The sequence below is a fragment of the Apteryx rowi genome, unplaced genomic scaffold, assembly GCF_003343035.1.
Source record: "Apteryx rowi isolate R43461 unplaced genomic scaffold, aptRow1 scaffold_15, whole genome shotgun sequence".
NCBI lineage: Eukaryota > Metazoa > Chordata > Aves > Apterygiformes > Apterygidae > Apteryx > Apteryx rowi.
The window spans coordinates 1490065-1510404 of record NW_020447752.1 but is presented as its reverse complement, the minus strand read 5'-3'; the positions used below and the strand labels follow the sequence as shown (position 1 = coordinate 1510404).

The window sequence follows — 20340 nt, the reverse complement described above, 5'->3', positions numbered from 1 at the left end:
AAGAAATCATGATCGAGCGAGGCGAGATCTTCCTCAGGAGGGTCTCCCTGTCGAGGAACAAGATCGCCAAGCTCTGCCATCCCTTCATCCGAGATGGTGCYGTAAGTGGGCCGAGGCGGGCTCGCTCTCGTGCGGGTGCTCTGCTGCTTCCAGCGACGGGGATGCTGCAGGGGACTGATATTTATTAGCATCCATTTATGGCAACGTCGTCTGGTGGTGGCTTTCGTGGATACACAGGCATAACATCACCCCTCGCTTTATTTTCTTAAGACTCTTCCCCTCCCCCTACATCCATTTCTATGCAAACCAGCATTGACTCGTGCCCTACTTCTACCAGATGCTGAGGAGTCGCATTGTGAAGCTTCCATTGAAAGTATTAGATTCTCACCCCTTGGCAGCATCAGGGCTGTGTAAAAACCTGCCGCATAAAGTCCAGCTCGGAGTAGTTTGCTGTCCTATCATTTGTATAATACAAATGACATACAGTATTATTTTAAAGTTGATGGACAGTTGCGTGAAGTAAAACCCATGACACCACAGTAACAAAGGTTCTGCAAAGCTCAGCAAAAAGTAATACCTGTTTTTTTGACAGCGAATATTGACACATGCCTACTCAAGAGTGGTCCTCAGAGTGTTAGAAGCAGCTGTTGAGTCAAAGAAGCGATTCAGCATTTATGTCACCGAATCACAGCCAGATCAAGCAGGGCAAGTACACATTAATTTTGTGCTTTATTTATCAGCCAGCATCAAACCTGTCATATTTTAAGAAAAGCTGCTAAGTTTGTTTGCATCATTTTAAAGGGTGACTGTATCACTAATAATGTCACGTTATTCYGGACAAGTAAAAATACAATATTGACAATTAATTTCCTGTACTAAATAACCTCATTACAGTGCTACCTGGGTTTTCCTCAAAGGTTTACAAGCCTTCAGTCAGTGCCAGACAATCTACTTTTTTTCCTTTTGTGATGGGAGACAACTGACTTCTGGTTGTCAGCTTCAGAAGCAGGCCAAAACAGTCAGTATAGTCTTTAAGCATAGCAAAGTAAAATATTTAGCTAGCAATGTTGTTTGAAAATGTCAGATAATGTTTATTACGGATAGCAGGGGAGCAGGCTTTCCCTCTCCAGAGAATACATGGTTGCATGAAGGATGCAATATATCCTACATACTGGATAATAAATGTTGCTAACCAATCTTTCACTAGAATAAAGGATGTTTAGCTAAATTAARTACATATGATTTATCAGCTTCACTAAAATAACTTCTAGCAGTACACTGCATGCTTTATTTCTTGTGTCTTTTTGATGAAAAAGCAGAGACAGCTTAGGTAATCGGTGATCTTAATAATGTTTCCCTGACTTATCTATCTGTAGCTATAATTCCTGACTGCTAAAACTGACTTGACTTTGTCAGGTTTATTATAATTTGTTTCCATTTCTACACAAGAATTTATTTGTCTTTGGGGGAACGTCACAAACCAAAACTAGTGGCAAGGGAACATGGGCAGTCATGGGTTTCACTCCTTCAGACAATATTTTTCTAGCATTGTCTTTAAAGAAAGACTTTTAAGCTTCAAACATGCTATTTTCATAGACAAAAAATGGCAAAAGCCCTGAGGAAGCTGAACATTCCCGTGACTGTGATTCTAGATGCTGCAGTTGGGTAAGTCTGATCATTATATCTTAACATTGTTCATCCCAATTTTACTTTGACAGCGTTACAGATGAGCTTCCTAGAAGCTTGTTCAAAGCACAGAGATAGATTGTTACTTAGTGTGTCACAGTCACCAAACAAGCTAAGCAAGTTAAACCTTTCGTGCACAATTAGGAGAATATGCCTGCTAAAAAACAAGCATTTGATACTTGCATATTAGAATGAAGAATGAAGTCAGGCCTAAGCATAGAATCTGGGGATACATGGAAAAAAGAACTGAGGTGCTATGCAAAAAGGCTACATTTTTTCTAATTTGCATACAATAAGCACTATCAGTTTTTTTAAGCRAATTGCTAAATTACTACTGCTTAGTAGTAAATACAAAGAGTAAGTACAAGTAGCAAATACTAAATATGAGAAAGAACTATTATAAATCTAAATCCTAGTTCTTACATTAGTGCAAAATACATGTCAGGCTGCCTCTAAGAGAAGAATACGTATCAGTCTGCTTACTACCAAGGCAGCTGTAATCCAGTGAGGACAGTGGCTTGACTGGGCAAATATGCAAGTGTTGTGTAACACATTAAATCTCTCTTCTTCAGAATGTTTAGTTGATGGTGTGGAGGTTGGAGGGATGTAAAGAAAGGTGGACACGTTTCTGGCCAAGGATATTACAATGCAGAGTTAAGCTTCACTGTGCAGTTAGTATTTTATCAAGATAGCCACATTCCCGTAACTGAGGATTATCCCTAGTGAGATTCAGCTTCTCCAAGCCTTTTCACAATTACCAAGGTCAGGTATGGTTGGAGAAGACATAGTTATTTAATATTCCTGCTTGGGAAGCAGAGGAAAGCTCGTTAAAAGGATATACAACAGCAACTGTAGTTGCATAGGTAGCTAGGACTAGTTCAGAAAAATGAATGATTGTTTTCATTACTAATTCCTGTTATGTTCAATGAGTCATGGATTTTTTTTCCCCCCCTTAAACAGCTACATTATGGAGAAAGTGGACCTGGTGTTAGTTGGAGCTGAAGGTGTAGTTGAAAGCGGAGGAATTATTAACAAGGTAATAGGTAGTGAGTTTATTACATTATTCTGTAAACTCTAGACTCCTAGAGTTTGTTTTCTTTGAAACATTCAGGGTTTTTTGAAAAATCTTTTCTATTTGGACATTATCCAAGAAAAGTCTATTTCTTCTTGGAAACACGACAACATTCTGTCACACTAGCACTGAGTCTGCATGTTGTTTTCCATCTGTCTCTACAGATTGGCACTAATCAAATTGCAGTGTGCGCCAAAGCTCAGAATAAGCCATTTTATGTTGTAGCAGAAAGTTTCAAGTTTGTAAGACTTTTCCCTCTAAATCAGCAGGATGTCCCAGATAAGTTTAAGGTAAGAGAAATTCAGATTACTTCTTACCAGCTAAGATGCACACTTATGTATCTATGAATAATTTTTTTCTGAGAATGTCTTCATTTACCTGGATCTTTCTAGTATATATAATATGCAGTTACTCTGTGTTACAGTCAAACATCTCATAATTTGTCTTAATACTAACATTTAGTTCCTAAAGCAATTCTTTTGGGGCACAGGAGCAGCAGAGGGGAAGAAACAGCTAAATCGAGACATTTCAGCACTACAAATTTTATTCCGTACAGAAGATAACAGTTGAGGCCAAGATGGCACTAGCCTGTGCCTCATTTATAGCAACTGACTTCCTTCAGTGATACCAAGTATCTGCTCAAGGCTAGCACTGCCCTTGCCCCGAGGAGGTTTTTAGCTTGCAGTTGTGTGGTAGCTAATGGTCTCTGTTTCCTTCTAGTACAAAGCAGACACTCTGAAAACAAGTCAAAATCTAACAGAGGAGCATCCCTGGATTGACTACACATCACCATCGCTGATCACATTACTGTTTACAGACCTAGGTGTATTGACTCCATCAGCCGTCAGTGATGAACTTATTAAACTCTATCTGTAACAGAGAGAGACTCAGTATACAGGATGTATTATTACCTTCTTCAGTGACCATCACAGCTGTAAGAACTTGGAAGATGATGCAAGTTATATGGCCATGGTAAGGAGAAGACAGTTGATTGACGTAACTACCAGCCTTCTTGAATTTTTAAGGCAAAACATTACATATGAATGGACCACTGTTTAAAAAAAAAAAAAAAGTTGCTACGGCTTCTAAAGGCCTAAAATAAATTATTTAAAGAGGGGTGGAATGTTTTGATATTGTAAATTAAAATACCTTACTGTGTTCTCAAACTCATTCTGAGGTCTGCTGTCACTTACTGATCTGGGACAGATGTGATGCCTATCTGAACAGAACAAAATTAAAAAGTGCAGAAAGCTCCTGCTGTTGGAAATCTGCTGCTCCTGCCACACTGTACAAGAGCAGTGCTTTTAGGTTTGTTCTTAACGTCAGGCTTGTTTGTACTTCCACTTAAGTATTTATGGAAGCCAGGTCTCTTATAGTAAGAAATTAGATCAGTTTTGTTCTTTGCAACATTATTTTGTTATAAAAATACAGTTTTATTGAAATAGGCAGTATTTTAAAGAGGCTGGTTAGAACAAGACTGTCAATCTTCAGACCCCAAGTCAGACACAGTTTCTGCTTTGAGCCTACTTTGGCTGCCTGTTAGCCTCTTCTCAAACTCTTCTTCGCTAATTTTGCCCTTTTTTAATCTTTTCAAGAGTCTGGTGTCATTCAGCAGCTCCTCCATATCCTCATCTTCAATATCAGAGCCCTGTTGACAGTTGAAAAACAACAATTAAACACAACTGTAGAGCTAAACACCCAGAAATGCCCTTCCTAGTTGACTAGTACCAGTCCTTCCGTTAGTTGTCATCTATTGCTATCCTATGTTCGTTAATAATCTTATACTGTGACTCGTTTGAGAATAGGTTAATACTATTGTAAAGCAAATAGAAAACGATACAAACATTGCTAAAGGTTAAAAATGCTCTATAAATAGCAGAATGAGTGAATGAAGGACAGTAAGAAAAGCATTAATTAGATGGTATGCTTTTTCTAACCTTTATTCCTACATAATACTAAGATGGTCCCAAGGAAAGTCTGGACTTAAAGGAATCAGAAGTGCATGGTTTTCTAAAAAAAACAGTCTCTTTCTTCAGTTAAAAGGTAAAGTGCTCATTGGGGTATTTCTTCTATTGCTGTTTTTTGCCTGTGCTGGATTCTAAATGCCACAGGGTTTGAAGTCTCACAATATACATTGTGCTTCCCCCACACACACCCCAAGGGATGTTTACAACCCAGATTTTTCCAAGCAGGAAACTGTACCAAATTCCCCTGTCGGAGATTTTATCTAATTGTTATACTTGCTGAATTAAGAACATTAAAAAAATCAAGTACTGTCCTTCCTCTCCACCATCATCCCAGGCTGCTGGACCTCTGACAAGAGAAATCTATGCAACATGCTCACAGCGTTATTCACTACCATCAGAGTGCCAAAAACTTTTTAGGTTTTACCTATAGGGGTCCTAGAAAGTCAATGCAGACAGTCAGCAATTTTGCAATGTACCCAGCTCCTGTTAAACTAAAATCCCACTGCTTTTTTGCCTTGTGAAAGCATGGACCTATGCTGTTGTAACGGCATGCAGTTTAATAGAATGGGCAGAGTTTACCTCTTCACGCTTCCTTTTAGCTGTTACTTTCTTTTTCTTTTCCCTTTTGGCTTTTTGCTTTGACCAGGCTTTGTTCTTTATGAATTTCTTTTTCCCTCCATTTTCCTGTCTTTCCTTTCTTTGTTGTTCTAATTGTTTTTGTCTCTGTTTTTCTCTATTTTTATCCTTAAATGGAATGGAGTCTGTATTAACAGTGACTGGAACAAAGTCTGAAAAACATTTTCCTCTTAGTTCAGGCATCTTTGGCATCTTTAGCAAGGCAAAACCTTTGGCAAGACTAGCAAAATCCAGATCTGTTAAAATAAAGATTATAAAGTCAGTTTCTTGCAGGATAAAGAGTTAACCTAATTTAGCAAATCACAGAAAAGAGTCTTACTATATTGCTTGCCTTCTACACTTAATACTGGTAACAAAACAAAGTCACTTCTATTTATGCTTAATGTCAGTTTTGGTCTCACCAGCCCCTTCTGTAGCAAACTGAGATCCAGGCCTTTCAAAAGAACCCTGTATTTCCCAGGGGCTTGTTTGAGCTTTTAGAATGATCTGAGATGAGCTCATCTCATTTAATTAGCAATTAATTGCTCTTTGGGACTTTGATTTCCAAAGGTGTGGTTCAAGTCACAAAACAAAACAAAAAAAAATAAACCACCACCAAGGACAAAAAAAACCCCATGAAGTTTTAGCATCCCCTTTTGTTGTAAAATGGGATAGTCACCTTCCCTAAAGAGAAGTTTCACAGCCATTCAGTCACAGTCAGGTGATATTCAACTCTGATGATGTCAAATACTGTCAGCATTTGACACTGCAGAAAGTAGCTTTGAGAACAGGAATCAGTAGTTGTATCTTCTGGACAGTAACACACGTTTTTTGCTAAAGCAAATACAGTCTTCTGCAGAATAGTAAAAAGATAACAGCCCCTGCTGAGAATTACCTTTTATTCGGAAGATCAGATTACATTCATGTTTGGCATAAGCCTGGATATAAGACACAAATGCTTTCATTCCTTTCTCAAACACAGCTCTGTCAGCTAGGGCCATAGACTTCAGTTTTGGTAGAAGATCTAACACGTTTCTCTGCGGTTTCATTTCCTGCATGGGACACTGAAAACCAGAAAAGAAATGTAAAAGTTCAGCTGAATGATTAAAAATGAATTATGAAGCTTCAAACACAGAGTTCTTCTCCAGTTAATCTTCAGGGAGCTTTGAGGGCAGAGTATTTCCCCCCAGTCCTTTTTTTTAACACTTAGCTTTCTTCCTTTCTCCTTACCCCCTCTTTTATTTGGTCATTTCAACACTCCCATTCAGCCTCACAAACAGTTGTTCTAGCCCAGGAGAAGGGCTCCCACACTGCAGCTCAGAAGAGGCAAGACTTTAATCTAACGCCTTGTCAAGGTACATTCTCATTTGCAGGCCTCTAGAGATTTTATACAATTAATTCCATTAATGCAGGATCAGATAAGGGAAGCGATCCAAGTTAATAAACTTTTTCTGGCAGGTTTATTTTTTGGCAGTGCAGAGGGGCAGCATACCAAGTGGCAGTGCAGTGGAAGCCAGCACTGTGTTCCAGAAATGCTCAATCTACACCCTTTGGAAAAAACAATTCCTTACTAGATGCATTACATGTTCCTCAGTAGGTAAAACAGACAGCGCTATTGAGCCAAAACATGGCTCAATAGGTAAAACAGGCAGCAATTGTGTTCTAACAAGTAGTTGAATGCAACGATTAATAAGAAGCTCTTGTCTTTTTTTAATTATTTGCCTCTGCTAAAATCTATGCATATGATCTTAAGCCCTATGAATTCTGATTTTAAAATTCCTATCACTAAGCTTCTGGAGTCTGTTTGTCTCTTACCCTTTCCTGCTTAGGGGGAAAAAAAAAAGTCTACTAACCTTTTGGTTGATTGAGAGAAAGTTAACATATGATTCTTCCATGGGAAGCAAAAATACCAGTGCACTGCCTACATTGCCAATCCGTGCTGTTCGACCACACCGATGCACAAAGGCACTGAAACGACATAGAGCTGGTTTAACAGGAGATGCTCAGTTTGCTGTTAAAGTATTAGATAGTGAGTGAAAGGGCAAGTTCTGTGCAATGAAAAGTCTAGAGTGCTGTGTACTTTTGACCTAAACTAGTAATTTTAACAACCAACAGGAATCACTGAAATACAGTACAACACTCCTAACAGTCCCACTCTCAATTCTCAGGAATGCCTACTAAAACAAGGTGGATCTCTTTTGGGAGGGGGGAGTTTAAGCAAGCTCTAGGGAGAATTATGACAATGGAAGTTAAAACGCAAGGAAAAGCTCATTTCATTTGAACTTTCAATTTCCATCCCTGAACAGCTCCGTGCTTGCTTTCATCTCTGCTCTCATTCACCCTAGTATTTCACTTCCCGTTACTTCTTTGATATTCTCATACTACCCCTTACACTGGAGAGTCTCCTTCTACAAATATAACTGGCAACAGCCATTTTAATGGCATTAACCCATTTGACTTATGTATGTACAACACATGTAAGTGACACTTAAAGTCATATCAATTACAACAAAATTGCCATGTTCCAGCCTCCCTTGTTCACGCATCGTGTGTTTATTCACACTAACTTTCAGGCAGAGGGTAAATGTGTTTTCCACAGTAGTATGTTCCCAATTTGTATTTAAGCAGTACAGTAGCATGAGAAGAAGCAGAGTAAAGGTTCTTAAGATGTGAAATTGTACCTTGCACTGCTAGGTGGATCATACTGTAAAACCCAGTGTACTTCTGGAATGTCTATGCCACGGGCCATCACATCAGTGCAAACTAAAATGCCACTAGGAAGAAGAAAAAGCATGCTTTCATTAAATTGTCACTTAGTGAGACGTACCAATCTCCCCACAACTGTGTATTCTGCAGCTACACTGGAGAATGAGGAACAAAATGTTTTAAAACATTTGTGTTCTGAAAAGAAACAACATAGTAAAAGCCAGTTACAGCTTTCACTAGATAAAAATTCTATACAACATTACGAAAAGGAATGTGGTTTATGAAAGAGCCAACATATCACTAAGAAAAATCAATTCCCTATTACGAGTTCTGTTTTTAATTCACCATTTGCATTCACCACAGCTGATACAAATACTATAAATGCTTTAATAAAAGACCTAACAAGCTGACAGTTTTGGCATGTTATTTTAAAAAGCTGCTCTTCCACTCTGTTGGTAATTCTTTCTTTTTAAATACAAAAAGCTAAAACTCAGTTCCCATGCAATAAAAATGACAGCAAACAGGGCAAGTTTCTCTTAACTGAGCATCCTGCAAAACTGACGAGGAATACTCTTCTGCAGGCGAAACACAGCATCATGTTGCCATATTCTTGGTCACATGCTAATAAAATAGTATCTTGGGTTTCTAGTCTGGTCACCACCAGACTATGTTCTGTTCGCTACCGTGTCCCTTCTGAGGGATACATTTATCCTGCAAAGCTAATGTGGGATTGCAGCACGTGTCAGCACAGCGTGCCCACTGCAGCCATGCGGATGGGCTTCAGTGTGTAGGTTTGACTAGCAAGTGCAGCACAAACTCTAGAGGAACTCCAGCTGCAGGATATCCTAAATCTATGTCCCTGCATCTTTCATGCTGCTACATGGATTATCTAAATTAGGCTGGACATGCTCCAGTCATATCTTCATTTTGTTTGTAATTATACTTTGTGTACCTAAGCATAATTTATGTCCTTTACAAATACATTAATTTCTCTGTCATTCAATACAGTAGCACAGTTAAAAGTTATTATTTCTAATTTACACCATTTGTACTACCCTAACTCTGTAAGCAGTTAGTTGCATCTTTCTCATCAGCACAAGCCCACTCTTCTGCACTTAATTGTACCTGAGAATATGCTTGTGCCACTTACACAACCCTTACTATTTCTACTTTTGGCGGGCTTAAGTCTATTCATATATTCTTACCCTGGGAGCTTCCGAAACTCGGTAAAAATCTTGTTACGTTTGTGTTTCATTTTTCCATGAATGCACATTATTTTCACTTGTTTAATTAAGGATTCCAAAGCCTTCCCATAGTATTCCACACAGGCACATGTACTGTTGTGATAAAAAAACGCATAAAAGCAAAAGCTTACGCAACATTTTTAATCTGATTTAGACAGTCATGCTAAAGCGGTCTGAGACCTTTCAAAAACATACACTATGGCCTATTTTTATTTAAAATAGGCACATCATTTTTATAATTAACATATAATTATCTACAACACCTTACTTTAAAAATGCATAAATTCATATGGTCTGCTTAGTAAAATATACTGCAATCCTCCCTCGAAGCAATGATCAATCACTTCTTAAACACTGTATTCTACAAGACAGCTGTTAAAATCAATCACCTTGTAAAATATAAGCACTCTCGGCCAAAGACTAGCTATGTCCTTTTCAACACTGAGCACAGTGTTGGAATTTAAGTAATAAAACACTGCACTGTTTTCACAGTGAAACCCAAATGGAATTACCTGAAAAAGACCAGATGTTTTTCCTGTTTGCGTTGTCGAAGAAAATGCACCAACTGATTAAATTTTTCATCTGCTTTGCATATCTACACAATGCAAAAGAAAAAAAAAGTTAAAAAAAAAGAGCAGATACAAAGTGATTTGCCCATTTCCTCCATTCACTGGGGCTCATTTGTGCACTGAGAGAGGCCCACAGACATAATCTATTGATACTGATCATGTGTACCACAATACATCATATTCCAGGATATTACCCTTTTATYTATATTAAGTAAAAATATATACTTGAGCTCCCAGTCCTCCCATCCCCAGCTGTAATACCTTTCCTACAGCAATATCTCAGGTTTTCCTCAGCCACTTCCCTAAAACAGCCGGATATCCCTCCCATATCCTCTCACTATAAAGAAGTCAAGGAGCCACAGAGCTGCAGCTAGTTTTGAGTTATGACAATTCCTGCCTGGTCAAACAGAACAGGCAACAGAACTCATACAGCAGCCAGCAACGTGGTTGCTAATTTGGATCTTTCTCCTCAGCTTGGTTACTGATTTTTAGAGAATCTGCAAGAGCTTTATACCTTTCAGACCCCTGCGTCCTCTATTAATGAGACCAAAATTGGCCAAGATTTAAAAAGTTATTGATGGGACCAGGGAAAAGCAAGAGGGAATGACGGACTACCATGAAGCACAGAGGATCGCACCATGTAATAGTTCTCCAGTCGCGTTGGAGTTTTCTGAGTGTTGCTCGCTGCCACTCCCTTCTCCTTCACCGAGATGCGAACAGGATTCCGAAGACCTGCTCTCACCAGGTTCTCCACTTCTTGAGTTTGAGTTGCTGAGAACAGCCCTGTCCGTCTCTGCTTGGGCAAAAAGTCCAGAATGGCATTTAAACTGCAAGTAAGCACATGTAAACATAAATGTCCCATTTCCCTCAGAAAGAAGTTTAATCACTGGAACAAAACTAATTTTACAAGTCATTTGTAGGCCAGGCTCATTCACATGAATCTTACATAAACTAACTTAAAACATCAGAAGTATTGCTAGAATTTAAATACCTTGCTTCAAAGCCCATATCTAGAAGTCTGTCTGCTTCGTCTAATACCAACACATCAAGTGACTTCACACAGCTTGCTAGATCCAGCCCATCCGCTTTTCTTCTGAAAAGATCTTCCAAGCGGCCCGGTGTAGCTACAATGATGTTCCCACTGTTTGTGATAAGGACATACAGAAACTTTGTAATTGTGTAGGCTAAGGATTCTGAGAGGGTGGCTAACATAGTTATCACACCATAAACCTGCATTCAAATTGACCGGATGTTGGTGGATAACACAAAAAAATTTCAGTTTGCTACTACTAACTGTATTCATACTTCAGTTGCTTTGATACTATGTTGACTGGAGTAGAACTCTCAGGCGAAAGCACATGATTTGTGGTTCTACATATTTAGAATATGCTTAGCAGCTATAAAAAGCAATTATCAGCTAAAAGAAATCGTTGGTACCTCCATGCAAAAGCCAGTGGTAAACAAGTGTATGTATTTTGCTTCAAAATTTATCCATCAGTATCACCACAGAATACTTCTGAAAAATTATTAATCAGCACAGTCTCAATTTCATTAGAGCCTACTCCATTTACACTAAAGGAGGCAAGCAAAATACTAAGTGAAAACAGTTTTCAGCTCACCATGCTGTACACTGTTCTTCACCCAGACAGCATGTAAATGGTACTGATTTCACATATGATCCCTGCCTACTGTCTCATCACCCTCTCATTATGGTATATCTAACTCAAGGAAAAGAATCCACAACTTCTTCAGCACATACTCTGTCATACTTAAGTGGTACCATTAAATTTTAGGATGCCCTAACTTGAAAACTCTAAGGACTAGGAGAAAACCACAATTGAGAGGCATCAATTTAAGTTTTTGACAATCAACTTACCCATGTTCTTTAAACTTTTCAACATCTTCCATGGGATTCCTACCACCAATTAAAAGAATCTGACTAAAACAAACAAACAAAAAAAAAAMCAGAAAGATTTGAATCATCCTTGTTTTTTGCTAGTTTATGAATCACAGAAGTCCAAAGAAAAAGGGTTGGTTGTCAGGACAAGTCTAAAGTTCACCCACCTAAAATTGGGGAAGTGTTTTGTGAAATGCGATAGCACCTCATCAATTTGAATAGCTAGTTCTCTTGTTGGTGTGATAATTATAGCTCCAACCTGCACATGAAAAACAAAAGGAAATTACAGAAAAAGACAGAATAAAGATTTAGGCAAAACAGTCCCTTACAAGGTAAGTGAATATAAGCCATGTTTATGAACCTAGTATCAGACAAAACACTTCCAACAGAAATGTAATGAAGTATAGTGAATAACAGAACATCTGTGAAAGAGGTTTTAAATCAGTCTGCAAAATACTTCCGCTCAAAGAACAGTATCTGATAATATCTAACTGCAAATAATAGCGCAACTGTTGTGTAAACTAAAACATATACAAAGTCAATAGATGCAAAAAGCATCCGATCAGTCTCTTGTTTGCAGTAGGTCATATCTGATATTTTAAAATGTTTTCCTAACAGCTCAGAAGCCAGTTTTGATTGTGTTAAATAAAAAGCAATATCTAAGTGCAAAGAAAGTACCCTATTTTTTTTTTAATTTCAAACAGTTCATTTTTACCACTGTACTAAAAAGCTGAACAAGCAATGGCTTTATATGTATGTAATCTTACTTTATACATATTTTTACTGAAATCCCTAATCTTATCTGCATATTCTAAAAACATATTTAAACATTCAGAACCGAAGAAATTAATCTTACCTGCATTTTCTTTAATTTTTCTTCCCGTCTGAGAAGAATTTCTAGGATGGGAATTACAAACGCTAAGGTTTTGCCGCTGCCTGTTACCTGCGAGAAGCGAAACAGAGTCAGCCCTTTCTCAGTGCCAGAAAGGAGAAAAAACAAGGAAATCGACTGCAAAAAACAAAACCAAAACCACTCACCGCTTCTGCAGCAACATCTTTATTACTCATAAAGAGAGGAATGGTGGCAGACTAAAAAATAAATAAAAATCACGTGAATAGTTGAATTTTGGTCTGGTTTATTGACTAAATCTCACAGAGGCCAAGTCCCCCCGGGAGATATCAAAGCTGTTGTGAATATTGGCGCGCCGTGGTAGCGACAGGAAAACCGAGTGCGGAGACCGCTCCAGCAGCGGCAGAGAGCGGCTGCTCCGGGCTACGACCGTGCCCGCGACGCCGCCGATGCCCACGAGCGGCCCCGGCTCCCCCGGCGCGGCTCGCACCCGCCCCGCTCCCCTTCCTCGGGCCTGGCCTGCCGCGGGCTGCCGGGAAGGGCGGCCCCAGGGCGGCCCCTCACCTGCACGGGGGTCATGTGGGCGAAGCCGAGGCCGCGCAGCGCCCGCAGCACGCCCGGGCTCAGCGCCACGGGCAGCGAGGCCCAGCCGCCCTCCGTCACCGCCTCCATCTTGGGCGGCCGCCTCAGCCGCGTCCGCCGCCCCGCCGTCCCCCCCCCCCCCATCCGGTCCGGCCGCGGCGGGTCCGCGCGGAAACAGGCGCCGCCGCGCGCCCGTTCCGCCGCGCGCCCGTTCCGCCCCCGGCCGCCAGCGCGGCGCCGCCGCTGCTGCTTTTTGGGTCCTTCGCGAGAAAACGCGAGCGGCGCACGACGGGTAGCTGCTCGCTGCCGCCACAGTCCTGCTTTTAAAACACGCGAGCAGGAGCTCTGCCTTCCTTCTTCACCCGGCTGCAGCACAAAGCGGTATTTTGATGCCCCCTGGCACCACACGCGCTTCTGCGGGTCACCCAGGAGCCCCGCGACGCCCGAAGCGCAGCCAGGCCGCGGATTCACCGTTACCTGCAATTTCTTCCCCCTCACAAAGTGCGACAGCATGCGGATGAATTCCTCATATCCATTTTTCTAAGAGATATTTAAGCAACAGCTTTGAGTGTTGAATAGTACGTTCTTTAAAGCATCAAAGGAAAAAAAATACAAAGTTACTTTTCTTAAAGAATTTGTTTTATTTATCGAACCTGGGTCATATTTAGATTCACAAGCAATTTTAAATGTACATCTTTGAATTCAATTTGAGTGTTTTTACACAAAAATATTGGCACACAACAGTTGCAATAAGGTGTAATAGCCACCTTTCTGAAGAACTGCTGCAAGTGTTTGCCCAAGGTTGAAAAAACTTTACCTGAACATGAAAACCTGTAACAAATTTTAAATTAATTGTACAAAACTGTTGTGTGTTACTTGTAGAGGCTCCCCCCTGGAAAAGACCCCGCCCCGCCCCCAAAATGATTACAACTAATATACATCAGTCACAACATAATCCTGGCTCAGCACCCACACCAGACACTTCTTTAATTTTTAAACCCATCATCAGATACCAAGAAAAGTAACTTTATACAAAAACAAAAATCTACATGTGCCTGAAAAAGAAAACACACCGGTATTTAGCATTACGCTAATTATGACCAGATAATGGCAGAGACTGCCACTTAACTTAAATACAAGGGCTGCATAGCATTGCAATAACCCCCCAGAACCATTAACCCTTTGGCATCAGGAATCCAGTTTCCTGAACACTAATGCACTCTGCAATAGTGCCAACAGTCTGAGCTTTGGACCTGCAAAAACCAAGGGGTTAACTACTGTTTGCCAAGACACTGCACACAATTGGCTTTGATATAAACCCGTGAAAAACTGAAAACTGTATGATGAGCATTTGGTAATGAGAGGAGAGAACGTATTTTTATATCAACTATTTAATTAAAAAAAGAACTTAGGAAACAAGTTGATATAATTAAGATAGTTACTGAAGGYGTTTCTTTTAAACAGTAACTAGGTATGCATACTAGATTGGAAGTTGTCAGCTGTCTTCTATTCATTTTCAGAATAGAGTTCCAATTGTTCCTCCTTGGCAGTTTATGTAAGTGAAAAAGGGATTATTTTGATTTCCTAACACCTACTACAAGGTTAAAGATGTCAAAACGCCAACGGTCACATTAGGGCCCTGTACCGTTTCCCTAGATAGAACTGCAAGTGCTTATGAAAACAGAAAAAACAAAGTTAGAAAAAGACATCACCATTGCTTATTACTACGGTTGAATTACAGCATTTGCAGCTTGCTTGGACCTCGCTTAGCATACAGACTAGGCAGATTTCAGTGAAAAAATTATGCCAATTAAGTGATGAGATTTTAGCACAGCTTTTGCTACAGAAGATATATAAAAACATTTCATTTTAACTAGGAAGAAACATAAGCAAATAAGTTTTAAAGTTCAGTAAAGAGGGTTTAGAAACTAAATGACTTCTTTGTGACCAAGATGTTTGGTAGACAGTGAACTGAAATCCAGGATCAGGAAAAGTATTCTTAAACAACTCTTCGGACTTCAAAAAACCTCTTCAGATAGTAGATTTGTCCCAGTGTCATGGCAACTAGTACAAGAGCTTCAAAGAATGACCAAAGGACCACTCTGCTGTTTGTGTTGTCATTAACTGTTGAAAAAAATCCAAGTAAGTGACATAGCATTTAAAACAAATCTAAAACATACTTTATTTAGAAACATACATGTCATTAGAACCGAAGTACTGCACATAAGCCTCACCCTGATAATTTCTGTACATCAGCACAAATGTTTGAGAAGGACTCTGCAGTCTTAAAGATGAGAACTGACAGCTCAGGGGGTTTATCTTCCTCTGTTGAATCTTGCTCTCCAAGCAATGGAAAGCTATTCAAGCAGGTATGTTAACACCAACTCTGGGCATACACTAGCATCTTTTTATATCATGTCCACCTTCAAAAAGCCTGGACAGCAGCGTACAACTGCCAACCAGAGCCACTTCCTTTTTCAAGTAACAGTCACATTTTCAGGCCTCAAAGTCAAGTGGGGAATTTCAAATTTCTAAAGGTTCATCTTTGGCTCTAAAGATTCAGCAGTTTCTTAAATTAGACTGCTAGCAACAAAAGAAAACTAGTCATTAACTGCAGAGATCCATCAATTTAAAAAGCTCAGGGGCCACTGCTTAATATAATGTTGTATTTTCCTATTAAAAAAATATTTGCCCTTTATTCTTGCTGGGCTTCYACTAATGCACTCCTTACCTTAGCTCCCACAATAGTACTAAAAGAAAAAAAAAGGCTGTATTTCAGAAAGTGAGGATTGTGAGGTAACYACATTCTCTACTCAGAAGTAACAGTAGTTCTGCTCTATTTCAACAAACTATTTAAGAGAGACTTTGGCTCAATTATTAAGCCATACCCATCTCAAGGATGCAATAATAGTTCAGCCAAAGTCTACCACTGAAAATCATATCATTACTAATTATCTTCATGAATATGCCATTTATAAAAAAAAGTATAAGTTTACAGCAACAAAGCAAAGATTATTTTGAGTAACAATCTTCACGACATGAGAGGTAAACCAGTTTAAAGGAGATTGCAAATGCTAACCATGTTCTTTATCATACTGGCAGGACTATCATAACTTGTTCTAAAGGTTTTTAACTTGGAATAGCTTTCAAGGACTTGAACTTGAAAAATCATCGTTTAAAATACATTCGGGAGATGGGAAAAGGCATTTAAATCAAATAAAGACACATACTTGCTCTATGTATTCTCTCACGAACTTCCATGTATTCCTGTTCATGCTTTACAGCTGTCATGGCCACTGCTAACTCGTTAATCATCTCTTCTAGCTTGTTCTGATGAGCTGCAGAATAATTCCAGAAGCATCAAAAAGTCTGTTACTGACTCAAAAAACAATTTCTTAAAATGGATGAACAGTTACACTTAATTTCCTGCCATATAGGAAGTTCTGAAAAATGCAGTCTGTACAGCTGTACAGTCTGTACAGTCTTGCAGCAAAATTAAGTTTTGTTGTCATAGTAGTATTTTTCCAAACGAGTCTCTATGGTATTTAATGATCAGGCAAACGTCTTTCTCCACATCCAACTAGAAGACAGAGGATGCCCAAGTTAGAGTCAGTACAGACCACTTATTTCCAATACGGGCATACGTCTCAAGAAAATAGAATATAAAAACACATGAGATCAATACCACACTAGTGCCTACTTTGCTAATATACCCAATATGTTGCAAACAATTTAACATTACCGCTTTTACTAGTTGTTAAGCTTGCCAAAATAGAAYAACTGAGAAATTAGCTTACGATCASGATGTTGGCAAACCAAGATGACTTTCTGAAGCAATATACTATGTATTGAGATCTTCCTATTTAGTCAAGCACGGCATTCAGCAGAAACAATGCCAAAGGGGCCTGGAGGAGGGCAGGAACTGGCCTCAGGGTCTGGTATTGTCATGAAAGCAGAGGAGGAGGGAAATAACAAACCAATGACAACAGAAAACTAGCTTGAGATAGCTCAGCAAATGGAAGGACCAAAGATCCAAGATTTAGTGATCTGACTGTCAACCACAGGATCTTTTTAACACCTTCATGCTCAAAAAATTGTCCACTTACAAAAATTATAAATTATTCAAGTAATTTTTGAAGTTTTCTAGCACCAAGATGAAAAAAGCAATGCGTATATTGAAGGGACATACTTGACTTTGAAGCTACCTTGTATCACAAGCTGAAAATAAAGCTATTCAACATATTTATCTTTGGTGGAACAGTCAGAAAGAGGACCAGAAAATAAAGCTGATACAAGTTACAATAATCTGAACAGTTTACTAATAGTTACTAATAGTTTACTTGCTTTACTAATATCATAAATTGCATGGCCAACTGGTCACCGCAATATGTGCRGTTTATTAGTAAGAGAGGAGATTACAGTTGTATGGATTGTTTTAAGCTCACTGAAAAAAATACTCTTAAAGAAAAGCGTTTGCCTTAAAAATCTAAAGCCATATTAATATTCTTTACAACAGATATCATATTCAGACTTAATAAAGGATTTAACTGAGTCTTTAAAAAAAACTCARAAGTTAGGTATTTGTTAAATATTTCAAGAGATATCAAGCACTCACTTCACACAGTTACATACTTGCTAAAATAGAAAACAAGAATTTATTGTCTTTCTAGCTACAGTTAGTGTTTTCTAAATAAAACTTTACAGTTTGTTAACCAATACAATCATTTATTTTACAGCAAACGACACGTTTCAACTTTTTCCCCTTGTAACATTACTGTGAATTCATAACCTAAAAGCAGCAGTCTGTTGCCTCCAAAAGTCCTTGATTATCCAACACCTACTTTAGCAACAGAAAGCAAACACCACCTAAAATATCTAACGTCCCTGGATGTTCAGTGCTTTAGCTCAATTCCACCTAAAACTTCTGATCATGTCTTCTGTTAACCATAAATAATCACCTGAAGACAAACTGTCATGGACAGTTCAAGGACCTGATCCCAAGAGCTGCTAAGTATCTAAACCTCTCAATGGAAGCTTGCAGGTGCTCAGCATCACTCAGAATCAGACCTTATATGTAGTTTATTAAAAAGACATTCTCATGCTACAAACAGATGTTAAAGAGAAAAAGCAGACGTTAGATGTTAGTGAATAAACATATGCACAAGACAGGATGCTAATGAGCTTTCAAAAAGCAGTACACATACCATCCCAGGTATCTCCACCACCTAGAGAAAAGTGTAAGAGATGAACACAAGTACAGGACAAAAGGCTGCAGATAAAACAGTAACTTACATGGCTAAGAGAAAATTTATATATTAGCACATTTATCAAAGAGCTCAACTAATGCATGTAGTAATCTACATACTGCTGAGCAAACTAGAAATCAGAGAATGAAACTGAGGAAAAGACTACAGGATGAAAGCATTAGTTTCTGCCGATAGCCGAGTGATTCCCTGGTGTTTTTGCATTAGGTTGTGTAATGAGGTCTAAAAACATCCATATCCATTTTAGCTGTGCAAGAAAACAGCTAACTAGACAGGCTGCAGAAACAGGAATTCTGAGAATGCTAGTCAAGTTCCAAAGTCAGGCATGTAGGGAAAAGCTCCCAAGCCAGAGCTAAGTTCTTTCCAGGAGTTTTCCTCACCTTCTGTCTCCATGTCTTGCCCCTTTGGAGCTTCCCCAATATCAATAGTGAACATCACTATCTTGGGAGTCATGGTGGACATTCTGTTGCTAAAGCAAAACTTGTAAGTTCCATCCATGTGGGCAGCAAATGTGTATTTTCCACTGGACTCTCGATCGCCTTTATAAATCCCTTTATTATCAGGCCCTGTAATCTGGATGGGGAGAATAAAATATCATATATTTGATTTAAGACAAGTTTTTATATGCATCATTACAGTARTGCATGCATATTCTGAAGTTATCCAGTCAGACTTACCAATAGCATCTGTAATCTGATCGCCTTTATATCTTCCCTCCCACAGCCCAAAAGTAGTGCTGCATTTTTTTGCCTAGGAACCTTTTTTAAAAAAAGCTCTCGGTAAAGAAAGCTATATGAAAGCCTCTCTTACTGGCCAAGATCTACTTTTCTTCCATAGTCAAGATAAGAAGCATTCAAGAACAAGCGAACCACAATCTATCTACAGCTCTGGCCATTAGCCAAATGAATAACTGCAGGGGAAACCTTATCTCTGATGTTTGAAGGAAAGCAAAAAGGGCAGGGGAAAAAAAAATTCTCCAGTATGTCAATACTACTTCAGGCATACAACTGTGTATTGTTGCAGTTGCCATCTCAGATGGAGCCAGGGCCACAGTACTGAGTGCTCAGGGTCACTACAATCTTAGGACTTCCACCCCAAGAGGCCACCAAATCCAGCTGCTGACATTAAAATGCGGTTTCATAGCTTCCTGACTTTCTTTCCTGCATCAAAGTGGTGCGTAGCTTTAAACGATTATATCTGATCTCAGAGACAACTCTCACATGGCTAAGTTATACTAGTCAAACAACTACCTGGTCTTTACCAAGATGAAAGAAATTTTTAGTATTCTCTTACTGATTTGATGCYTTATTGAAGAAAAAGACTTACCTACAACTTTTAGGAGAGCAATCAACCTGACTAAACAAGATAACACCTTTTGACTCAAAAGAAGAAGCATCACTCCCAGAAAAAACAAGACCATTCGGTAMAGAGCAACCCTGCTCATTCTCCTCTCCAACAAAAGGTTTGATTTAACAAGACTATGCAGAATGGAATAAGGATGAAAAATTCAAGAGAAGGGCTCTGAAAACGGAGGAAGAGAAAAAGGCTTTCCTTGCGCGGTACCTTCTGCTGAAATAGCAGAAATGACGAGCGCTTACGCTCGGGCAACGTAACTGCCAGAAGCGGCACCTCATCCTCTTCCATACGGTCCAAGCCGTCACGCGGGCCGGACCCGAGCCGCGGAGGGAGCCCTTCTGCCCAGCAGGCCGGCGGCGGGACGGCCCCAAAACTCCACGGGCCACTTGAGCCGCGCTCGAGTCAGTCTTTGCCCCGCACCTCGGCAGAGCAGCCTCCTCCCGCCCGCCGCCCTCCCGGCCCCGCTCCGAGCTGCCGGGCGCGCCGGGGCCTCCCGTGTGCGGCGGGGGGCGAGCGCGCAGGGCCCGGTCCC

At 39.6% G+C, this 20340-nt stretch overlaps 3 protein-coding genes across 5 annotated transcripts in view; 1 reads left to right on the top strand and 2 right to left on the bottom strand.

Annotated features, from left to right (window-relative positions):
* Positions 1 to 6: 6 nt before the first annotated feature.
* EIF2B1 (eukaryotic translation initiation factor 2B subunit alpha) lies at positions 7 to 3928 on the top strand. Its single transcript, XM_026058731.1, has 6 exons — positions 7 to 101; positions 593 to 705; positions 1597 to 1665; positions 2647 to 2722; positions 2923 to 3048; positions 3479 to 3928. The coding sequence occupies exons 1-6, from the start codon at positions 9 to 11 to the stop codon at positions 3632 to 3634; spliced, it is 633 nt and encodes a 210-aa protein (XP_025914516.1). The 5' UTR covers positions 7 to 8; the 3' UTR covers positions 3635 to 3928.
* DDX55 (DEAD-box helicase 55) lies at positions 3818 to 13312 on the bottom strand. 2 transcript variants are annotated; one of them, XM_026058729.1, is made up of 14 exons: positions 13171 to 13284; positions 12795 to 12845; positions 12613 to 12699; positions 11924 to 12015; positions 11736 to 11798; positions 10851 to 11000; positions 10497 to 10686; positions 9803 to 9885; positions 9252 to 9383; positions 8022 to 8114; positions 7194 to 7308; positions 6236 to 6404; positions 5305 to 5597; positions 4171 to 4406 (listed from the first exon to the last, which is right to left on the bottom strand). In XM_026058729.1, exons 1-14 carry the CDS (start codon positions 13276 to 13278, stop codon positions 4239 to 4241), a joined length of 1794 nt encoding a protein of 597 aa, XP_025914514.1. In that variant the 5' UTR covers positions 13279 to 13284; the 3' UTR covers positions 4171 to 4238. The 2 variants fall into 2 exon arrangements, with proteins under 2 accessions (XP_025914515.1, XP_025914514.1); XM_026058730.1 differs by lacking the exon at positions 12795 to 12845 and having other exon boundaries at positions 3818 to 4406; positions 13171 to 13312.
* Positions 13313 to 13805: 493 nt separating this feature from the next.
* Positions 13806 to 20340, bottom strand: part of TMED2 (transmembrane p24 trafficking protein 2) — a 6980-nt gene continuing 445 nt past the window's right edge. The window contains exons 2-5 of one of the 2 annotated variants that reach the window (XM_026058727.1): positions 18833 to 19025; positions 18393 to 18413; positions 16419 to 16526; positions 13806 to 15312 (exon numbers count right to left, since the gene is read on the bottom strand). In XM_026058727.1, the coding sequence (XP_025914512.1) occupies positions 15188 to 15312; positions 16419 to 16526; positions 18393 to 18413; positions 18833 to 19025 (447 nt within the window). In that variant the 3' untranslated portion in view covers positions 13806 to 15187. The remainder of the gene's footprint in view (positions 15313 to 16418; positions 16527 to 18392; positions 18414 to 18832; positions 19026 to 20340) is intronic. The other variant, XM_026058728.1, reaches the window with a different exon arrangement.

What these genes read in the sequence shown, in the direction of transcription:
- DDX55 (XM_026058729.1), bottom strand. Translation starts at nt 13,278, where the DNA reads ATGGAGGCGGTGACGGAGGGCGGCTGGGCCTCGCTGCCCGTGGCGCTG. An exon ending in CCCACATGACCCCCGTGCAG is followed by an intron (nt 12,846 to 13,170) that starts GTGAGGGGCCGC and finishes TTTATTTTTTAG; the next exon opens with TCTGCCACCATTCCTCTCTT. An exon ending in GATCCACCTAGCAGTGCAAG is followed by an intron (nt 7,309 to 8,021) that starts GTACAATTTCAC and finishes ATGTCGTTTCAG; the next exon opens with TGCCTTTGTGCATCGGTGTG.